General features: G+C 37.2%; 1 protein-coding gene across 3 annotated transcripts in view; it reads right to left on the reverse strand.

The window, feature by feature from the left end:
* The window catches only part of LOC148871497 (uncharacterized), a 173,366-nt gene that overhangs the window by 135,369 nt on the left and 14,566 nt on the right, over nucleotides 1-23,431 (reverse strand). For 2 of the 3 annotated variants that reach the window (XM_088972190.1, XM_088972191.1), the window contains 16 exons: nucleotides 23,140-23,340; nucleotides 22,873-23,030; nucleotides 20,373-20,531; nucleotides 20,129-20,221; nucleotides 19,625-19,976; nucleotides 19,427-19,540; nucleotides 18,365-18,460; nucleotides 18,198-18,265; nucleotides 13,869-13,989; nucleotides 13,570-13,791; nucleotides 13,236-13,463; nucleotides 13,039-13,148; nucleotides 8,453-8,549; nucleotides 7,536-7,634; nucleotides 7,316-7,456; nucleotides 7,102-7,170 (listed from right to left, as the gene is read on the reverse strand). In XM_088972190.1, the coding sequence (XP_088828316.1) occupies nucleotides 7,102-7,170; nucleotides 7,316-7,456; nucleotides 7,536-7,634; nucleotides 8,453-8,549; nucleotides 13,039-13,148; nucleotides 13,236-13,463; nucleotides 13,570-13,791; nucleotides 13,869-13,989; nucleotides 18,198-18,265; nucleotides 18,365-18,460; nucleotides 19,427-19,540; nucleotides 19,625-19,976; nucleotides 20,129-20,221; nucleotides 20,373-20,531; nucleotides 22,873-23,030; nucleotides 23,140-23,340 (2,328 nt within the window). The remainder of the gene's footprint in view (nucleotides 1-7,101; nucleotides 7,171-7,315; nucleotides 7,457-7,535; nucleotides 7,635-8,452; nucleotides 8,550-13,038; nucleotides 13,149-13,235; nucleotides 13,464-13,569; nucleotides 13,792-13,868; nucleotides 13,990-18,197; nucleotides 18,266-18,364; nucleotides 18,461-19,426; nucleotides 19,541-19,624; nucleotides 19,977-20,128; nucleotides 20,222-20,372; nucleotides 20,532-22,872; nucleotides 23,031-23,139; nucleotides 23,341-23,431) is intronic. The other variant, XM_088972192.1, reaches the window with a different exon arrangement.

Raw genomic sequence — 23,431 nt, forward strand, 5'->3', positions numbered from 1 at the left:
AAAACTGCCCTTACTTAAGTGTGGGGCATAGTGTCTCTAATAAAGCTGCCACATAAGCATACAACTTAACAAAGAAAAGATGACTAAACTACCCTTATTCGGCTCACTTTAACAAGTACCATGGAATTAAACTCATGAACCACACTATGAAACTTTGGCGGAGAATAAATATGCAAAGGTTACAAACTGATGGTAGCCCAGCTGGCAAGTTCTCTGGCTAGTTGTATTGGTGGTTTGGGATCAAATCCCATTGCAGTAGGGTTGGAGGGTTATGGGAAAAGGGGACGGGATACCCCCCAATGTGTAGGCCCATGAAGCAAACAATACATAAATACATACATCATAAATAAATAGGCAAAGGTTATGACATGAAACAAATATTTTAGAAAACCAACTTGGGTTCATGCTAGGGAGATCACCCATAGAAGCCATCTTTCTATTAAGACGATTGACAGAAAAGTTCAAAGAGAAGAATAGACATCTTCATATGGTTTTCATTGATCTCAAGAATGCATATTGATAGGTGTCCAAAAAGGAAATACGGTGGGTTTTCTAAACGAAAGTAGTCCCAAGTATGATTGGTTGGCAGAGCTTTACAAAGAGTTACCTCAGATCATTAGCCAATTTGTGTATTTCAAGAAGGTAATGTGTGTGTGTGTGTGTGTGTGGGGGGGGGGGGGGGGGGGGGGGCTCTCCTTTTAGGTGTGGCTCAAACACCCAGGTTTTGTACAGAAGTTTAAGGAATAGTGGGGGAACAGAAACAGATTAAATGGGAGGGAAAGAGACTTTTCAAAAAAAAAAAAATTGCAAGCTCTCAAGACAAAGATCAAAGAATGGAATAGATGATCGTTTTGGAGGTTTTGTTTTGAGATTGTTTGTAAGATTGTCTTGTTGTTTGAGGGTTCACCATCCTTTATTTGGGTGGTGACAGTTGCAGCCCTTATTTAATCTAGTCAATGGAAGTTTTTTTTTTCTGATGGTAAAAGGAGTACAATCTAATAAGGTGTTGAGGCAAAATCTCCCAACAAATAAGAACGAAAGATGCTACTAGATCACCCCAGATACATATTAGCGTCCCTAAATATCCCCAATTTTGTCCCCAAGCGCCTATTTATTGACATGTGCAAATTCTGTCAGCACCAAAGCTCAAACTGAAACTGATGCCCACTACTAGCCAACTCCCCTCCCCGCCTCTAAGATTTGGCCAACAAGAGGCCTTTGAAGGGGACAAAGGATTGAAGTCTTTTATACCAAACAATGCTCTTCAAAAGATCCACTGTCAGCTTGGTCAAGGGTCTCTAGATTTCTCTCTGGTGGCATCACCACATTTGACTTGTGATTTCATAGCACATTCCTAACCAGCATACATCTTTCCATCCCTCAGGTCCCTCACACTTCATGTCGTCATCTTCATTTAAAGTTTTACAGTCCCCCTCTTCCCCTATCTCCACCTTTCCAACAACTCTTTCCACTCTTCTTCCACTAAACCTAATTCTTCCTGCCCCAATTCCTCCCACACCTCACCCACTTCCCCAATAGCTTTCTTTTTATTATACTCCTCTCTCCTACTTGTTTTGAAACATTGCATTGCTTTTCTAACCACATTTTCCGCACCAAGAACAATAACCCAAGAGACTTCCCCACTACCACATGTCTTTCCACAAGTTGTTCAATGTCCATCCCACTACCACATTTTCCCCACCAAAGAAGAATAACCCAAGAGGATCATGATACTCTAGAAGCCTTCTAAAGACAAAGAGAGAATGATCAAAAGAACTTTGGCTATATCCAACATCAACAAAGACATCATGAAATTTCTCAAACCAAGTTCGAGAAGAGTGTTTCAAACCATATAGAGACTTCTTCAGCCTACAGACAAGGATCATTGCACTACCCAGGAGGAGGTTTAATATACTCTAACTCCTTTAGCTGCCCATGAAGGAAAGCATTCTTAACGTCCAATTGATAAACGAACCAAGAAAGGACAGTCAATAGAACCAAAAGAACACGAATTGTAGTAATATTGGCAATTGGAGCACACATCTCTTCATAATCAATATTGTATTCCTATGTGTACCCCAGTTTCACGGGGTAAACTTGTGCAGTGGAATGTACCCATGCAACATCCAGTCCTCTGCAGCAAGGACAAGCCTTTTGTAAGGGTCATGTGTTCGACCCATTGAATGGCTCCACCAAGCTCTGTGGCACTAGATCCTGACCTCATGTGCACATGGTCGGGGCTCTATGTGTGTGTCCTTTCTGGTCCATGGGAGGCATCACTTACATGGCAAAGGGGGACTATGCCAATGTTGTGTGCCAAGCAACCGCAAGGCATGTGAACACACTCGAGTTCTTGGACAACAGGAAAGCTCGATCAGTTTAGACACAGGGTTGGCAAGGAGTAGTAGCATGCTTACGCCAAACCGACATGCAAAGCCTCCCCTTCATGTGCTATGTGCAATACCGGTCCATGCACTATCTCCATGAGCAATTGTGTGCCCATGAGGAACCCTACTAACCATTGTAGCCATTAACCAAGGCCACCCCACAAGGGATGTTAGTCTTGATAGAATGAAAGGTAGGCACCCAAGGAGGTTGACCACCCCTCCTCAAAGAGAATGTTAAGCTTTTGGAGGTCTGCCTAAAGGTAATGTCAGTTTTCCAAAAAAATCATACTAGTAGAATTTATGACAATGTCACTTAACACAACCCACCAAGTGTAGGTAATCAAAGCTTGTGTCAGAACATGACAGCCTCCCCCATTCAATCTGTTGTAGTCTTCAACAAAAAGCTCCTTTGTGAATGAGCATCTACGTCCCATGCCATCCACATGTGCTCCAAATAAGCGGCACGTTGCTACAGACAGGGTCGCCTGTTCAACTTGGGTCTCACCTATGTCTGGGACAGAACCATTTCACCATGTTGGTCTACTTGGACTTCACTTTCTGTTTCGGGGAACCACACAATGGCCCTCGAAGATGTTATGTGGGTGTTGCTTTACAAAGGTCCGCCTCGTGTTCTCTTTACCTCAAGGCTCGACCCACTCCTTGGTAACTTTTCAGTTGTGCTACCAAACATGTTGTGATGGTCTTCATGTATCGTTGGTGTCGTCTCTTTGGAAACGGCTTCACCATTGTTGGCCTGCATACTTCATCCTCTCATGTTGGGGTTACTCAAACGATGTAATGCCTTATGCTCTATTGGCCCTTGAAACTACACTTTGTCTCTCCATTTGGACTACCTCTTCACTCCAACGGGTCCCACTCTGTTTTGCCTCAACTTTTACCAAACATGGTGCTACCGAACATGCACAAGCTGATGTAATGTATTGATGATGTGATTGTTACGAATGTTCCATCTTGTGCGCCAAGCATGTCCTCTAAAGCATGTGTCACTTGCTTATGCCACCATGCTCCAATGGAAAGTGTACCCACATTCCTAACATTCCGATATTGTGGCTTTAACCTGGGACCATTTTTGGTACAAATGTTCCCACCTTAGTTATATTCCTCAACCAACCATCAAACATACCAATTTCAGACTATGGTCTTAACCTTAGAAGTGACTTTGACAAGCTATAGAACAACGGCCCATCCTGTTCACAAGCCAAGACATAAATGCACCATTCACACCCCACCACAATGAACAACATCTCTATCCATGAAGAAGCCATACTCCCCCACTCAAATGCACTCTTCACCATAGCAAATTGAGCAAACAATTTACATCATTCACAACGAGGGAGATGTACAAATCACAAACAACCAAACACATGAATATTGGATAAGTCTGGTGGACAACCAAACAATTTCTGACAAGGGAACACATTAGCAAGAAACAAGAATGTAGTAGATCAAAAATAGTCATACTAGCTACCTCCACCAAAAAAGAACATAGTGCATGTGGATCTTGTAGGCAAAACTAAGAATATGTCCATTCTTACGTTCGGCCACACTATTCTTCTAAGGAGTATTTCGACAACTTCATTGAACTTCTAACTCATCCATTCTCAAGTAAGATAAGAAATCTCCATCAGTGTACTCTCCCCTTAAATCAAAATGGAGGATACATACAAATAGACTAAAACCAAACTTGTACCACAGCATGAAATATACAAAATGTTGCGAAGACTTTTGATTGTGTCAGAGAAAATCAGTCTGTGTGTACTTGGTGGAGTCATCAGTGAATAATACAAAATACGTGTATCCCAACAAAAATAAAAGTAAAATGGAGCCCAAGCATCACACAATATAATTTCAAACGGAGAAGTAGCATGCTTAGATTTGTGAAGAAAAGCAAAAGTATGACTCTTAAACGACAAAAAACACATGAAGTATCTCAATCTTGCAAAAAGGGAATTCCACTTCTTATAAAGCTATAGTCAAATGTTTATTCAACTATGAGAAGCCAATTATACTCTACTATGACAACCAAGCAGCTATCAATATTGCACATAATACTGTTCAACATGATAGAACTAAGCACATTGAGGTTGATAGACATTTTATATGGGAAAGAGTTTCCTCATGAGAAGTTTGTCTGCCATTCATCACCTCAGAAGAACAGTTGGCTGATATTTTCCAAGGGAGTTCCAAGAGGGAAGCTAACAAACTATATAAGCAAGCTGGGCATTATTGACATCTATGCTCAGCTTGAGGGGGGAGTGTAAAGAGACTGGGCCGAATGGGCCCTAGTATCTTTTCTTGTAGTATGTTCTCTTTATGTTACTGCCTAATTGGCCGCCGACTTAAGGGTATACTTGTAATTATGCTAAGATTGAAGTTTGGTAAAAGGACTAGAGAAGGGAGGGAAGAGATATTCGAACTGTTCTTCTTCCTCCTCTTCTTTTCTCCATCTTCTTTCTTTGGTGCTGCTGTTCTCTTCTTTTCTTCCTCTTTTCTCTCTAATTTGCACAAGTTTACATCAGTTTTAGAGGACTGATTTACATCTAAGGTGTACCCACTCTACTCCATCCACCTCATTGAGACCCAAAACCATCATTCCTTCCTCCATGCCCTCCCCCTCTCACTACAGCTGCAGTAGACCTGTCAAAGTTAGTAATCTCCTTAGGTCCAATGGTAACTGGTCGAGTAATCACTTCCTCAAGAGATGGGAGGCTAAACTTACCAATATCTAAAGTACGAACAGAATCATACTCTTGCCTCAAACATAAAGAACCTTGTCACATCTTTTTTTTTTTATAAGAGGAACCTTGTCACATCAAAGGTGTTCCTATTGTTGTGCCTCAAACCTCAATGCCCGATACACATAAAGATCATTCCTATGAATATAATAATCTTCAAGAATTTGATTGCACTGTTGTATGTTGATATATTGGAGGAGCTAATACACTATTGTAGTGTTTCCCTAGCCTAAATACAACTTCTTAACATGTTCCCATACCTCCTTTGCAACATCCAAGAACTTAGGTTTACATTTGGCTTCTCCTATTCCCACGCATTACCAAGTTAGAATTTGAGCATTCTCCTACTCCCACTCATTATACCCTACTGATCTAGACAAGGTTTGCATCTTTGAAGTACTTAAGTTCACCTTTTGGCTTTCAAAAATACTTCCACCGATTTTTCCTAAGGCACATAATTCATCCCATTCAGTTTAATGGATGTCATCTGCCATGATGCTTGTCTTCAACACCCCACACAACTTGTAACCTTGAGGCAAGAGAAAACAACAAAAAAAAAAAAACAACCACTCTCCTCCACCAACCGTCTGGACCTATCCAACTCACACAACATATGATATAATCAGAAAAATAAGTCATCAACCTACTGCAACACACTCCAACAAGCGCAGCTCCTTATTCCTCTTGGGAACAGAAGATGCTTCCCAACAGAATGTTTCCTTAACCGGAAAAAGGAACAGAAGGTTGAGTTAAACCTTTGAAATAGGATGCACAAGAAAAGACCCCAGAGGCTGACAGTGTCTAAACCCTACTATCGGATTTAGTGGGATCTAAGAAAACCCCTTCAAGAATGTTTAGGAGAGAACAGGCACTATTCAGTTGAACCTTTGAAATAGGATGCACAAGAAAAGACCCCAGAGGCTGAAAGAGCCCAAGCCCTACCATCAGACTTAGTGGGATCTAAGAAAACCCATTCAAGAATGTTTAGGAGAGAACAGGCACTATTCAGTTCTTAATCCCTAACAGATCTTCTCAGTCTCAAATTCCACCCGAACCCTGAATTTGCTTGTGAAGGTACCAGAAAGTTCAAAACAGGCTCATTTTTCAAATTCGACAAAGCAAACAAGGATGGGAATTGATCCTTAAGGGCAAAATCCCCAAACCAGACTTGTTCCCAAAATTTAAAGAGGTTACCAGAATGCAATTCATACCAGATCCAGGGCAGAAAAAGAAGCAGACAAGCATGGATAGTTTTCCATGGAGAAGCTCTTGTAATCCTAGCCGATATTCCAGCATCCCATCCATTACCTTCAAGCCCACGAATAGTTGCCACAATCGTTGCCCATTTCTCTTTCACTAAGGGAAACCTCCAGATCCACTTTCCCAATAGCACCACATTTCTCTTCTGAGTATTCCCAAGGCCTAGACCTCCACACTCCTTGCTCCTGCTAACCAATTCACACCTAACCTTTAGGTCCTTATGGTGACAGCTAACTTAAGAAAAAAAAAGAAGAATGCAACCACCTTACCCAGTGTGTTTCTAAAACAAATAATCAGAAGATAGTAGGAGAGAGATGAAGGAGATTGCAGCCTTCCCAAAACCAGACCACAGCCTTCCAGGTGTCCTTATACCATGTGACAACACCAAGAAACTACCAGGAAACAGTATGGAAAAATAAGAGAAAAAGAGAGTACAGAAAGAAGAGAAATAACCAAAATTGGGAGCAATTGATCCTCCTGTCCCAATCAGCTGGTACACATAACAAAGTCTGTCCCATAAATATTAAAAAAAAAAAACAGACCATCTGTAATGATAGAAATATCCTTAATAAGTTGGACCATAACATAATAAAAGTACCAGAAAGTTGATACTATTTATTACCAATGAAGGCAAACTAGAACTATTACACAAACAACAATAGAGATATTTCATTATAAGCATCTGGTTGTAAACTAACCTTTCCTCCACCAGCAAGGATCTCAAGAATAAGAGTCTCTTTAAGTTTTTCATGGACTTCAACACAAGCCTGGAAATCAAAATAAACGAGTTTTTTCATTAGTCTTATCAATCTAACAAATAAATTAAGTACCCACAAAAATCTTTAAACTAAAATTCCTCTTCTTCAGAGTCGTAGAGAAAACAGAAAAAAAAAATGTATTCAAGTGCTACACCTTCCCATATATTAATAGCTTTGTTTCTAGCAACACCCCATTGATGACGAGGTCAGCTGTTCTTGGATTAGCAATCTGAGATTCACCAAGTTCAAAAGCACCATCATTTGATTCACCTAGTACATCGACAGAAGGAGGAGCCTGAAAAAATAATAATCAATTCATAACATGGTTCGGTACAAAGCATACAAAAATTCAAGTCAAGGATGATATGTAGTACGGAAGCTCTATAAGTGGCTTGTATTAGTCCCTTCAACCAAGTAGCCTTCTCCTCATCATCCCGGAGTTTTATGATCATAGTGTTTGAAGATTCAAGAGCCTGAAAAAAAAAATGTTATTGAAGTATAACACAACATAAAAATCTAAAGGAGGTGCCAACTATTCTCTGCATCTTCTTTACACAAAAAACAAGATCATATTCTATCAACTGAGAAGAATTCTTTCATGGAGATTAGATACATGAGGGGTGAATCATTATATGAATTTATGTAAATGGATTAACACAAATAAGAGAAATTTGTATATAAAAAAGAGGGAAACATAAAGTAATCTTTCACTAACCACTTTGTTAAGCTTCCTCCCAAGTTACCATATGAATTTGCCATGTATAGGGGTATTTTAGTAAAAAATATTTATTTAAGCTCTTCTTCTCTTTTCACTGAGCATCATATCTACATTAGTTATAGAACCATCATAACATGTGTCATGCAGTTAGAAAACAACCAAATTACTTTTAACATGCTTTATCCCTTGCAAATACATGGGCAATGAGCCAAAACAACCAAGAAAAGGGGAGAGACAGGAAGAGAGCTGCTTCAAAAAGAACCAACACTGCATTGAACTAATTTAAAGAAAAAGGCTATATATACGAACTACACTCTTTGAGGCACAAAAATATCCATAGAAAAGACCTACAAAGTCACAAATAGAGTCACCATGCCCTATAAGACCAGAGAACAAAACAATAGCATTCTCATGCCCACCCTAAAAGCATTAGCAACTCCAGAGAGCCCTAAATTTCGATGGGAGCAGAATCAGAAACAATCTTGATAACTACATTACAATTTTTTATCCACACTAAGGTGCAAGGAAAAAAACATAGCAACTAGTATTTCACTTGAAATCACCATTGCTTACCTTCTGAATATCTATTCCCCTCGAACACACAGCAATAGAAAAAGGCGAACCACCAATACTTGATGGAGGAACTTCAGATACTTGTTGACCTGCCATACTGCAATATAACATAATCGAAAATTTATTATGCATTCAAAAAGAATCTTATGATAAAATAAACAAAAGGTTTAATTTATTATTATTATTAGAAAAAAAGTTTGCTTGTCCATTTGTTACTTGCATTTGGAAATGGTTCTTCACTTCTTCAGTTCTCTATATTTGGGTGCAAATGGATCCTTTTACATATGTGGATAGCCTGTTTTGCTCATCTACCTTTACATAGCCAAAGAAAAGAGAAAGAATAATGTGGTGGTCCATGAGGGCAACAACCATTTGAATTTTTTTTTTTTTTGAACTGTAAAGAAGATCTTATTAAATCAATGAGAAAATTTGTACATGTGGTTGAGATATTACAACCACCCAAATACGTAATATTTACATTAGTACCCAAAATAGCTGATGTCTATTAGCCCCCTGTTTTTCTAGTGAATCCACCACCCCATTTGCAGTTCTTCTGGCCCATAAGTAGGAAGTGTTTAACTCCCTAGATAAACAAACAATCCCGGTGAAGACATGCCTGTAAAGCCAAGGGGCTTAGCATAGACCTTTTGCCCAAGTGATGACTAGCTTCCAGATTTTGAAGTCTGACTGCTTGGCTAGTCTTACGCCTTGCAGTAAAGCCATCAGTTCGACTTTTAGGGAGTCTCCCACTCCAATAGGTCCTGAATACCCCATCCCCCCCCCTCTTAATAACTTCCGGCCCCGGGTTACCCATAACAACCATTTGTATAATTGAGAGGAAAGAGATTCAAGAATTTCTAGGGAGAAGGAAAGGAGGCATTTTTTTTTATAAAAAAATGAACTTTTTATTGATTTGGAAAAGTTAGCACATACAAGAAGCCCTTGGAGAGGCGCAAGCTGTGATCTCTCTACTAAAGAAGAAAAGAAAAGAAATAAGTTACAATTGTGCCCAATACAAAACTTCCCTTGCTGCAGGAGGTAATGACCACCCATTGTATTCTTAGGTCCATGTTTCTTGTCAGCGCCTTAAACTTTTTAGTTTCATTCCTGAAGCACCAACCTACTGACTCTGTGTTTTGCAACCAGCTTATTACAACCTTTGAGTCACCTTCAACTATTAGCTGGTTCACCCCTAATTGAACTGCAAACCGTACACCTTGCAGGGCAGCAGATATTTCTGCTCTAGTAGTCTCCCACTCCTAACGGACCTGAGAAAATAAATATCACATTCCCAACTTCATTCCTCAACACCCCGCCTACTCCAGAAGGGCATGGGTTTCCTAGACCGCTTCCGTCAAAATTCAACTTCGAAAAGCCTGCAGGAGGTAATGACCAGCTTGTTCTCACTTTAGTCTTGGAAGAGGAACAGCTTGCCACTGCTGCCCAATTCCTCCAAATGTCGTTAAAGGAGAATTGGTGAAACAAGTTCAAAGATTTCAGCCAATGAATCACCCTACCCAGGATGAAGTCCTTTAAATCTTGAGGGTTCCTTTCCTTTTCCAAGAAAGTTCTAGCATTCCTTTCTTCCCAGATTGTCCATATCAATGCAGCTCTTGCACACCTCCACATGATTTTACCCCTTTTCTGTTGCCAAACAAAAGTCGAGGTATCAAAAAGTGTTCTTAAATCTGCTGGCAAGTTCCAACTGCTCCCAAACAAAGAGAGAAGCCAGTTCCATAATTCTGCAGTAAAGGAACAAGAAATTAACAAATGATAACAGTCCTCACTTTGAGATCTGCATAGGATACACCAGTTGGGGGAAATACAGAGAAAAGGTCTTCTCTTTTGTAGATTATCCAAGGTGTTTACTTTCCCAAAGAACATTCCCAATAGAATGCCAAGATCTTAGGGGGAACAGGTCTGCACCAAACTTCCTTAACAGGGAAGGCCTGCAGGGGGTTAGAACAGCAAAGAGATTTGAAAAAAGAAGCACAAGAGAGATCCTTCCGATCTAGGTGTCCAAATTCTTTTGTAAGGTTCAGAAGGGTTCAAACAGACTTGCTCAAGAAGGCAGAGTAAACTGACTAAGCACTCAATCTCCTCATCCCTTAAGCCTCTACAGAACCCAAAATCCCAAGTAGGAGCCCAAGGGGTTTCCAATGAGGAGCAAAACTTGGAAACAACCTCTTTTTTGTATCGAGAAACTGAGAACAGGGAAGGGAAAAGGGTTTTCAGGGGAACATCTCCAACCCAAATGTCCTCCCAAAAGAGGACGGAATCACACATCATACCTGATAAGACTGAGAAACTGAGGAAGAATATTGAGCACAGCTTTCCAAGGGGTTGCTAAAGTTGCCTGCCTTGATACACCAGCATCCCATCTATTCCCTGAGCCACCATGTATGCTTCCTATCACCTCATGCCACAACCTGACTCTCTCTAACGGCCACCTCCACAACCACTTCCACAGTAAGGCTGTATTTTTCTGAATTAAATTCCCTAGTCTCAATCCCTCTTCCTCTTTACTCCTACACGCCACCTCCCACTTAATTAAATGGTCTTTTCTATTTTCCCCGGTTCCCAAAGAAAGTCTCTCATTAGTTTTTCCAGCTTCTTAGCTTCCCTAGTTGAGATCCTAAAGACAGAGAGATAGTAAGTTGGAAGGTTTGCAAGTGTAGCTCTTAATAAGGTGATTCTTCCCCCCAGAGATATGTAGTTCCTTTTCCATGAAGCCAATCTCTTCTAAAACTTCTCTACAAGTGGGCACCAGAACCTACTCTCCCAAGGATTTGCTCCTCAAGGAAGCCCCAAGTAGGTCAAAGGCCAAATGAAGATAGAACACTCTTGATTGTTCTTCAAGGAATGAAGCTACCAAGAATCTGAAAAGGATACTGGTTAATGAGAACTATGTAACCTATGTACATTTCAATCCCTCTCCCTTCCTCCCTTCCTATGTGTATATATATATATTACAAGAAGGAAGTCTAGGAATTTTCTCCTCTTTTTGAATTTTATATTTTTTTATTCCATGTCAGTTTTTAAACAACAAATGAGATGCTTACCTTCCCCATAGAAAGATACCTAAAACTCTCTCTCTCTCTCTCTCTCTCTCTCTCTCTCTCTCTCTCTCTCTCTCTCTCTCTCTCTCTCTCAACCACACAATCTTATCAATTTGCACTCCTAAAATTTCTCCTAAACTACCTCCCCCACATTCTCCTAAATCATCACCAATTCCTATTTACCTCCTAACTTATTAACAATTTATATTTTTACAAAATTTATCACAAAATTATGATTTTCTGGAATATTCATATTATTAGTAATTATAGTATTTATTGTATTTTTATCAGTTATTTATTCTATTTTCATTATCAATATATTTTCAAAAATTGTGTATTTTCGCTATAAATTTCCAATAATTATGGAGATTAAACTACTGTTATTTATTAAAAATTAGACTCTTAATTTAGCTAAAATTAGGAGTGTTCACAGGCTGGTTTAGTTCGGTCTTAAGCTGTTTGGCCAACCAAATCGACCTAGTGAAGTTGGGGACTTGGTCACCTAAAATATACAGACCATTAGTGAAAACCAATCAACTTGGATTGTATTGGTTTGGGTTGATTTTCGATTTGGTCGATCGGTTCAAAAGATTTAAACTTAAAAGATTAAATTTAAAACTTAATTTTAAACTTTAAAAATTACATTGGAGTTATTAAAAATAAATAAAATATTTTAGACTAAGAATATGGGAATTTCCCGACTTTCCCGTATTAAAAAATTATATTTAAAATATAAAACATTAACAATATATATGTGGTTGGGTCATTCGGTTTTGGTTGATTTACAAATGGCTAAAGCGAAACTGATCCAAAGTTGATCGGAAATACTAGAAAACTGACAAGTTCAAGTCGAGCTGGTTGGGTTGGTTGGTTTCATCAATTTGATGAAATAAATTATTGTTATTTTTGTATTGTAAAAAAATATTAAAAGTATTATATAAACTATAAATAATTATTAATCATTTAAAAAGTTAGAAATACAAAACAATTGTATACTATTATGTGTTTCATTGTTTATCTTTCCCTAACAAATCCCATGCATCGCATGGATCCCCGCTAGTTACACTAAGAAAGAAAGAGAGAGAGGGAGAGAGAGAGAGAGAGAGAGAGAGAAGGAATCTTTCAATATGAAAGCATTAAACAGAACAGGTTGCATAAATTCATATTCATTGCTCTTGTAGGTCAAGTTAGTAGCTTCTTTAGATGCTTCCTTGAACATATTGGTAATGGAGTGGAACACATTGTAAAGCAGGAATGTTTTCCTGAAATCTTAGGGTGTGAATCCTGTTTTTAGAGAGGCAAATATGCTAGATCAAAGGATTTTTCAGATTTCCTTTTCAGTGTTGCATGTCAACCTACTATATTACTTGAAATTACTCCCGCACAATTCCTATTCTTTGTAACACTGGCTCCATCTTCTATATGAAATATGCATACATATCTTTGATTTACTTCAATAGAAGTTTTTTATTACACATTTGAGGGAGGGGGAATTGGCATGGGTTAGGAGATAGAAAAGGGGGATACCTTGAGCATCGTTGGTAATTCTGGGATGCCTCAGACTCCAAAACATAAAGATAGAATCCAGATAACACAAGATAACAAGGCTGCCACTCTGCCACATAATTACCAATTCCCTATATCACAAAATTAAAAGAATGAGACAAGAAAATCAATTTAGAGACAACCAAAGAAAAAATGTCATACTAGAGCAAAGAACACACCCTCCAAACAAGAATTTTAGCCTCAGTTGAGAGATCTGCAGGATTCCAAGGCGCCAGACCCATTTGGAAAGTTTCACTCATAGTCTGATCAGTGTTGTCCACACTGCAACGGAATAAATTTAACAATTGCTGAACTCTGCCGTATCTATCCGGTGAAAAGTGAATGCCAAGATTAGGCACTTGAATGGAAACACGTGTTGATGGATAACGTGGATGAGGGACTTTAATCTTCAAAGAACCGATGGTAGAGCAGTCAAAAAATTTTGAAATGGTCCAGCCCAACATCCGGTAAAGTATTTGAACTGAACATGGAATAAAATTAAAAAACACCTACCTGATCAATAATAACTGTCATCCCACACCTCTCAACCAGAGAATAGAAGCAATCAACATCCTCTGAGGTAGGTGATCTCAAAGGTTGACCATCAAAAATTGAAGAGACTCCAATAGAGTTCTTTTTGTCAGAAGAACAGTCCATAAAGAACGCAGCAATATCTTTTCCATTTATGTAAAAACGGGAATATAAGCTCTGCCTTTGTTCATCACACTGACCTTCCTGAAAAAATCTCATTACATTTCAATAAAACTCAATGCAATAGGAAGTAGTTAGAACATCCGCCTGATGCAACTTACTTTGGTGTGCAATGTGAAATGACCAAAGTCCAAAAGAAATTGGCCATTACATTCGGAAGATGCACATGTTTGTATAGGAATTCTCACTTTTGGAGCATCAATATCAATGTCAAGCGCAAATCTGGGATATCAGAAGGTGTTGACAATTACAAATAGGAAAATGCACATCTTATAAAATCAAGAAATTTGAAACTTAATATAACAGAAAATGTACCAACACATCCTAAAATGCAAATTAATATACATAAGTTAATTATATCAGCGCCTAGAACCATTTAAAATCCATTTTGCCAAATAACAAATAGTTATTTATCATGGCATATACATTACATAGGAAATCTGGATAATGCCACATACAATAAATGATGACAGAAATGGCAGTTTATAAACTCCTGCCACTCTTCAGATATGTTAGTACTAAGTAGCTATAGAGCAAGTTTTGGCTCTGTCCTCACTGTTCCTTTCATCTATGTCCAAATTGGTACCATAAGACAACAAGAGTAGTAGAGTTGTTGAAACCTAACAAGATGGCACTTCGCTAGAGAACCAAATTTTGGATTCAATGAGCCACCAACATTTGGTAATGTAACACAGGTTTTCTAAATATTTTTTTGATAATAAATAAAAAGTAATTTTATTAAGAAAAAGAAAAAGGTACATTAGAGGTGATAAGATATCCCCAACTAAGAAAGACAAAGCACCCGAGAAAAGCACAATCTCCCGAAAACACAAGAAACAACAACTTTTAACTTTTAACCCACAACTTGCTTCTGAAGCATGCAACCCTCATCAAACAAAACAAAAATGTCTAACCAGCAGTAAACAAAAACTCAAAACTATCACCAATCTGAGGTAGGGCTTTCAGCATTCAACGGATGCTGTAGCTCTATATCCCAATACTCTCCTCTAGTGTATTTTTCCCCTCCTAATACCAATAATCCCAACTTCTTACCAACTTGGAGTCCAGTTTCCACCACCATTTCCACATCCACCTTTTGCTCAAATTTTCGAACTCTATCCAATTCTACTCCTTCCTCTTCAGCTTCATCACCTTCTTCTGAAACATTCTCTTCCCCCAACAATGTCCCTTCTTTTGCCAAAACCTCTTCAGTGTAATCTGTGGAATTATCTCCTTTATCACCACAAACTAAGAAAAGGTTCAAAAGATTCTCAACAATAGTGTCTCTAAGTAAGCAAGTTTTGTCTTCAATTTTTCCCTACTATACACTCTTCAATTTTCTGCTTGGGCATGCACTTTTTATTTTCTTTTTGATAATAGTTTATCTCTAGTTCTCATTGATGTAAGCTACCAAACTGAACAGCAATAAATTTTATTCTCTCTTCCTCTTAATTCTGTTGTTTTCAATTTTCTTCTCCATTGATTGTAAATCCATCCATCCATCCTATCACAAGTAATAAATCCTCCTCCTAAAAGATCATATTCGAATAACCCTTAGACATAATGACCGAATTCCTTGAATTTGTAGACAGCCCTAGTTAACTTGTACACGGGATGTATTTCTTAATTGTATTTCTTGTTCCCTTAGCATGCCCTCTTTAATAAGGGCATTGATGTAAATGTACATATATTTTTTCATCACAACAAACTCAAAGGACAATACTCAACATTCACCTCAAAAAAGTACATATATTTCTTTATGAATTTTTTAAAAAAAAGTATTTATTAGTTTTTTTTTCTGGTGTAATTGATATGAACTCCTTTGTATTGAAAATAATATATTTAAATGTTGAACATGAAGTCATGAATACATGCTAAGTTGGTAATATTTATGTTTTTAGCTTTTTAAATGAAATATATACTCATTTGAATGATTTATAGCGTTAATAGCTAGTGTACATGCTTGCTATTAGCACACAAAACCAATAAAATAGCTTAGAAAAGCATAGGAAAAGTAAAAGCTCAAGAAAACTAACATTTTAAAATTCCAACGCCTAGGTGCCTGGGCGCCCTGTGGTCACCTAGGCTCGCCTAGGCGCCTTGAAAACTATGATGGATGGTCAACTTCAGGACTTGCTAAAAGCATATGGAATCTTATCTCAACGATCTTTTCCTGGCACAAAACAACAAAATGGTGTGACTAAAAGGAACAATTGCCATCTCCTAGAAATGACCCCCACACTTCTTCAAGATTCTGGTGTTCCTACCTTCTGGGCTGATGTTGTAATTACTACGGTATATCTTATTAGTCATCTTCCTTCTGTTGCTTCCAATCTTTCTCCATTTCAATAGTTGCATCACCATCCTCTAGATTACTCAACACTACATTTTATTTTGTTTCGTTTGTTTCATTCATTTTCCTCCACATGAATGCACTACACTAAGTTGTCAGTTCAAGCTACCATGTGTGTTTCCCTAGGATATATAGTCCATATCATTAGAGTTTTCTTTGCGATCTGTTGTTTGTAATCAGAGACTTTTAACTTTTAATGAAATATTTCTTTGGGTAAAGGACTTAAACATACCCTGAGTTTTCATAAATTGACTTAAACATACCTTGAGTTTTTCAAATAGAATTAAGTCTTTTTAAGTCTATTTGAGGGTAAAAAAGTCTTTTACAATGACAAGGTAGATCTAAGTCTATTTGAAAAACTCAGGGCATGTTTAAGCCAATTTAGGAAAACTCAGGGTATATTTAGGTCTTTTACCCTTTTTTCTTTTTATTCTTCAAAAAAATGAGTTGTTTTCTATTATCCAACTCTCCATCGTGTCAGCATTTCTAAAACTGCAGTATTTCTTGAACAAGTCTATTAATTTACAGGTGGCCAAGTGCTCTAATGATACTTCAGTTGTTCTTCGTGAGTTTGATGGTATTAACTAAATTGTGGATAATATTGCTAGTTCAGTTGTTCTTCTCAACCTAGTTTGTAGTTTGAAGATACTAAATTTGTGATAGAATGAACCACACAAAGGTCAAGTGACCATTAAAGATTTCCAACCACATTGACGAGATTGCTAATGGAGGAGAGAAAGAGGTTAACAACACCAATAGTTTTAAAAATAACATGTACCTATGTAAAATTAAAACTACTAAAGTTAAAGAAGAGTTAAAAAGATGAAGAAGGGAAAAGCATTAGAACATGATGGTATTCCAATAAGGTGTGGAAAGGTGTGGGACATATAAAGTTGTTATGGCCAACTAAGCTATTTAATAATATATTGAAAGAAAATAAAATGTCTGATGAATAGAGAAAGAACACTATGGTGCCAATATCTAAGGCAAAAGGCAATATACAATGTTCTAACTAGAAGGGGCTTTGTTGCTTCACCTGCACTTCCTTCTAAATTCGATCTACCTATTGCTCACTGTAAGGTAAGTGCTCTTCCATTACTCATAGTATTTCAAATTATATTTATTATGATCATCTATCCTCTACATACAGGTCTTCGCATGCTTCCATCTCATATGCTTTTGTTCCAAGGAATGTGACTAAAGCATAAGACAGCATAAATAGACAGTCCCCATACAAAAATAGATGGATGCTTTGTTCTTTTGATGAATAATGGAAGTTTTAATAATTCAGAAACTGCTTTAGAATTGTAATTTCATACATCCTATGGAGAGATGTGAACTGCAGCCTCTCCCAATAGATCTCAAGCGAGCTAGTAATAAATTACATAAATCACAGGCTCACAGCTGAGCCCAAAACAATTCTTCCCTATTTGCCCTTGTTTGCCTAACACATCAGCCATAGCATTTTCAGATCTCCCCACCCACCGCATAGAAGCCAGCATATTTCTTGTCAGCCAATTAAATTTCTTAATTTCATTCTGTTAAAGAAAAATACACGGGACATTGTTTGTTTGCCCAAGGAAAAAAATTATAGGCTGTGAAGGTGAGGTCGGTTACTAAAGGCTATACTCAAACCAATGGGATTGATTATAGGGAGGCCTCTTCCATATCTATGATGAAATCCATTTGTGTTCTCCTATCACTTGCTTCGTTTTATTCTTGTCCTCTTTATCAGTTAGATGTTAAAAATATGTTTCTTAGTGGAGATTTTCATGAAGAGGTGTGCATGGATATTTGATATTTCACTTGGCTTTTACAGTGACTTGTCTCGGAGGAGTGTTTATAAGGTCAAAAGGTCGTTATTAAACAGGAAAAGAAAAAAATGATACTATAAGAGACCAATCAACCCCCCCTGGGTGAATTTGGATGAATACCACCTGATTGGTTACCACTTTTATGATATGGATTGATTGGTTACAAGTTTTTCCAGTATCACAGTCGAACCCAATTAATATGAGAACTAAATAAAGAAAAATAAATGAAAGAGAAAATGCAACAAATAAATCTAGGAGATAACCTGCTTTGTTCTTCCAACACCATTTGAAACTGCTCCTGAGCTCTACGGGTCACTTCTTCTATCTTCATCTGTTCATTGAAATATCATGTCAACAAAATACTCAAAATAAAGTATCATTTAAAACAATAACACTAATAATAATGACTTGAAGCATATTATCATTTTACCTGTAAAGCTGTTGCAGTCTCCAACGCAACGGTAGGACTGATTGCACTACTTCTCTTAATAAACTCTAAAAAGCGATTGCAACTTTCCATCAAAACCTATATACAGCATAAGATGAAGAAAACAATGATGACAAGCAGCCAGAAAGGTTATTGTAGAAAAAAATCACACTGACCTAAAGAAAATTAAGAATAGGAAGTTAACAATAACATAAGGTTCCCTTAGACTATAGCCAAAGAACATGAATGATCTCCTTCCCAGACAAGGGACAAAAATAGACTTATGGGCACAACGCATAAGAAAATCTGTACAAACACCATCATACACTATATACATAAACATGAAAATAAATACGAAGACATGCATCCAACTCATCAAGAACAATCAGAAGAAAATTAAACTCAGACAAGCTAAATTCCATCTAAATTCCCCGCTGTGTAGTCCCATTAATCCAAAATAAAAGGTAGAGATTTAAAATAACACTATAATATAATATGTATTTTCTAGAGCAATTTCATATCAAATTAGCAAATAAAGAAGGCTATAATGTTATATAATAAAAACTTACGATAGAGTGTAAGGAAAAGAGAAAAAGAACAAGAGGTGAGCTGCTGTTGTATTTAATGAGAAAGAGAATTGTTATAGAATAAAAAAAGAAGGAACCCTTTTTTATCCTTTCTTTCTTTGTTTTCTCTTATCAAAGCACTTAGATATTTTAAATTTCAAAAGTAAAAGCTTAAAACAAGGCATCGGCTATAAGTATAATATGTACTAGAATGCATCAACATACAAACTAATAAGACACAGCTATAGTAATTAAGGTTATAAAAGGCAACTGCGTTATGAGTTTCATCTTGTAAAAGGGTGTTCTATTGCCTAAGTGGGTACATAGTCACCTAGACAGGAGCCTTTTTTTATTTAAGGCATTTAGGCTAGGTGCCCAACCAACTAAGCATGAACAAGAAAGCTTACACCTTCTTGTTTTCCATTCTTTGTAGTTTAAAACATATCTTTTATTAGTACCGAAAACTAATGAAGGAAATTTAGCATAATTTGATGATCACCGTAACATGGCAGGGAGCAATTGTTGCTGAAAGTTGCCAGTCTACATTCTCTCCAACTGGCGAGTACACAAAACTGGCGGCCAAAGCATTCACCTTGTGTTCACTACTGACACTCTGCAATTAAAACCTTTCAAGACTTGCAATATCATTGAATAAATGCAGTAACTGGAACAGAAATAAAGCAAGCAGCAAGCAAACCTGTAAAAGTGAACCTTCAGGAGCAGACAAACCATAAAATCTCAATGATACATCACAATGGGTGCTCCTCTGGTAAAGCTTGGTGGTGATATTAAGTTGCTCAAACCTACCACAGACAATCTCTGTCTGATCGATACTGATGATCCGAGTGGCAGCTTGACCAATTGAGACATTTACCAAGAACTGTAACATATTACTTGTATCCTTTCCTGTAACAGAAGGTAAATCCTCATCAGGTTGGTAACTAAGTAAATTATTTATTGTTTGCCATTCCTCTTTGGTCAGCCTCTCTTCCATCAGCTTTGGCACTTCTGAACTACTCCCAGAAGAGATATCACTAGAAGAAGTACACCTGAAATGAGAAGCAACAAAAATAACTTCTTGATATAACTAGATGAAGAGCACTATCAATGTTCTCACTGATATATGGAAGATGTATAAACCTCAAGCAATGGAACAAAATTTTCAAATGAACAAAAACCATGAATTAAATGTCCTACAAACCATCCAAAGGAAAACCAACTTCTATTTGATTGACTCCTTTGATTATTTGCTTCTTTTGATTTTACAGATTCAACTTTAGCATGTGCAAGCAACCTGAAGAAAAACACTATCTCATGAAGCTGAATATTGAAATAATGACAAATTGAAGAATCTGCACTAACACTTGATGGAGCAAAAGCTAATCTAATAACGTATAATTTAGAATTCCAACAATTACAGCAACAAAGTACAATTTAGTTTATACCTCCATAAAAGAATTACTTTAGAATCAAGATCTTTTTCAATTTTTCTGGTTTCAGAGCAATCATAATTTGACAACTGTTGCAGTGAACCAGCATATAGTTGAATATAATGGCGACGAAGCCGACAAAGATGTTGGATTCTGTCCCATGAGAAACGGTAACTGAAATAGGTAATAGAATATTTAGTAGATTGATATGCAGAAGTTCATTTATATCCTAAATCATTCTTAACAACCAAAGAAACATAAAGAATACAAGAAACAAAACTAGTTAGAGGATCTAATAATCCATCAGAAAAAGATTTTCTCCACAAGGACAATCAAGCACATTGTTTTCTGAACTTATTGAATGCCTTACTAGTCTCATTTCATAGGAAATGTGAACGCCATACATCACCAACAGAAACCACAATGCCAATGCATCGCCTGGTTACTTTGGCAGCTTGAATTGGAATCCAATAACCAGTTCTTTATTAATAAGTAATGATGAAGAACTTATTTATCAAAATAACAATATAGAACCAAAAATCGAACCTGAATGCCAATATGGACAAAAGAAGCAACATTGCCTCAAAATGCATCACAAGGCAACAGAAAAACAATTGTTGTATGTTCTCATAGAATATCCAACCCCAGTACAACAAGAAAGCTATTTGCCAGTGAATTGGCATGCCTATTGCCCCCTACATTCTAGACCCGTTGTGCAAAATGTGAAAAAGATCATAGGTTTGAGTTATTTATCAGTTATTTTGGCTCAAATAAAAGCAGAAAAGATAACTACGTCAAATCAGTAAACTAAAGGATATTTTGCATGTCTGTGTTTTAAGTTTTGGTTTAACAGTGGGTAAAGCCCACTAATGAGAGCATAGGAATATGAGTTACAAATCAGGAGTGATAAAGTTTGTTTTAATAGTGAGTGGGACCCACTAATCAGGTCATGAAAAAGGGGATGTGAAAATTTTCTTTAATATTGGGTTGGCCAAAGAAACCAGGAGGATTCAAACTTGTCCTAACAGTAGGTCCCAATAATGAGATCATTGAATTCTGTTTTTGACAGTGGATGAACCCACCAAATCAGCATGACTAAAATCCATTGTGACAGTGGTATGGCCTACTAATAAGAGAATAGGAATTTGTTTTGTCCCATTATCATCTTCTCTTATCCTTATATTCGGTCATCCCAACAAACTAGGAGGGTTAAAAACTTATCTTAGCAGTGGGTACCAATGATCAAATCATTAAATTCTGTTTTTTTGATAGTGGATGGGAACAACCAAGTCAGGATGGTTAAAATATATTTTGACAGTGGGTAAGGCCCACTAATAAGAATAAAGGAATTTGTTTTGTCCTACTTGTTGTGGAGGATAAGACCCACCAAATATGAACTAGTCTAGGAATTCTTTATATATATTCAACTAGTCAAAAGTTCTCACATCAGATAGGATTATATTGAAGGGTGGATAAGATCCACCAAATGTAATCCTAACCTCATTGAGTTAAAACTTCCTTCCTTATCACAAATAGCCTCTTTCTTATGTGACAAATAACCAAAGGGACTAGAAACTCTCTTAGAATCCTAATAGAACTCTAGAGAGAAGAAAATAAAAAAATATATATGTGTATGCCTTAAAACAAGATAAGAGTCCCCAAGCCCTTTGACTCTTTAAGAGTTTTATAAAGAGTAGAGCAGAGAAAGAAAAAGAATAAGATGTGTGCACAGGACAGAAGGGAAGAAACAAAAGAGGATATGCATCACTCATACTACCTGCTTTTTCTCCTAATTGAGCAGGGAAACAAAAGAGGATATGCATCTGTATCTCCTTTCCTACTTTGTTCAACAGCTTCAATCCTCTCTCCCTCTATGCTCTCTTTTTCCTTTTCTTCTCCCCCCAACCCCTATATAGACCAGGGTAGTTAAGAGAAGAGGAGTTAAATAACCTCCCCACTCTTCACACGTGGGATTGGTTATTTAACTCACTTCCAATAACTACCCAATTTGAAATTTTAACTATTCCAAATTCAAATTAGGGAAGTCAGTTGAGCTAAACTTATTGGCCAGAAGTCAAGTCTGGCTCTCCCTTCTTTATTATTATATACATTTTTAAGATGGGGAAGCCCAAAGTTCAAGGGACTCCCCAATTTTTTAAATCTTAAACAATAACTTAGGCTAAAAGAAAAATTTTATAGAATAATTAAAGGCCAGGAAAGTTATGTAGAGCATTATTCTCTTTTATTTTAAAACTGGGGGCATTTCTATAATCATACATTATTTTACATAAACTACACAAATTATGGCCAACTTGCAAATTTGACGAGTACATGACAAAATTCAATAAACTAATTCTCCTAATTTCAATAAGCTTGGCCACTGCTTATATTATACATGATGTAAGGCATACAAGATGGAGTGATGGATGCAACATCTTTCCGTGGTGATAGAAAAGAGCCTCTAGCATTAAGACCAATGTCCCACCCACTGGAAGCATTAAAAAAAAAGTCTTACCACATTTTCTTCTGTTGCAAACCAGCCTGAGCAGCATACCGCCACCACACATGAGGGTTGTCGGAAACTGGCACAATGGGTCTTAAGTGGGATACATCGACACGTGTTCTATATCGGGAAAACACTTCCATGAGTTTAATAACATCATGGTACTGAGCCTGAAAAATAATAAGTAGGATAGGAAGGTGAATTTCCATGGGAAGGATTAGAAAATAATAAAACCACAAAAAAAAAAATCTAGAATATATACAAGACAAAAAACATAACCTCCGTAATTGTTAAAGAAACATCACAAAGGACAAGAGATGCCTTCTCAAAAGGAATCTCCAGGTCCTTTCTTTCTTGATTTCCCAAGCGATGGTATTTAAGTATTCCATTGATAGGTGAGACCAAGTATTTGCGATTCATAGACCATGGAGACACAACAGAACGACCAGGCAGAGGTTCATTTATGCCATCTTCAAATATCTACAAAAAAAACAACAGAAATAATCTCATAATGCTTTTGAAATAATATAATATACCCTTGCCAACACTTACATAATAGAAGACTATCATA

The sequence above is a fragment of the Nelumbo lutea genome, chromosome 2, assembly GCF_056320005.1.
Source record: "Nelumbo lutea isolate HS-2025 chromosome 2, American lotus-T2T, whole genome shotgun sequence".
NCBI lineage: Eukaryota > Viridiplantae > Streptophyta > Magnoliopsida > Proteales > Nelumbonaceae > Nelumbo > Nelumbo lutea.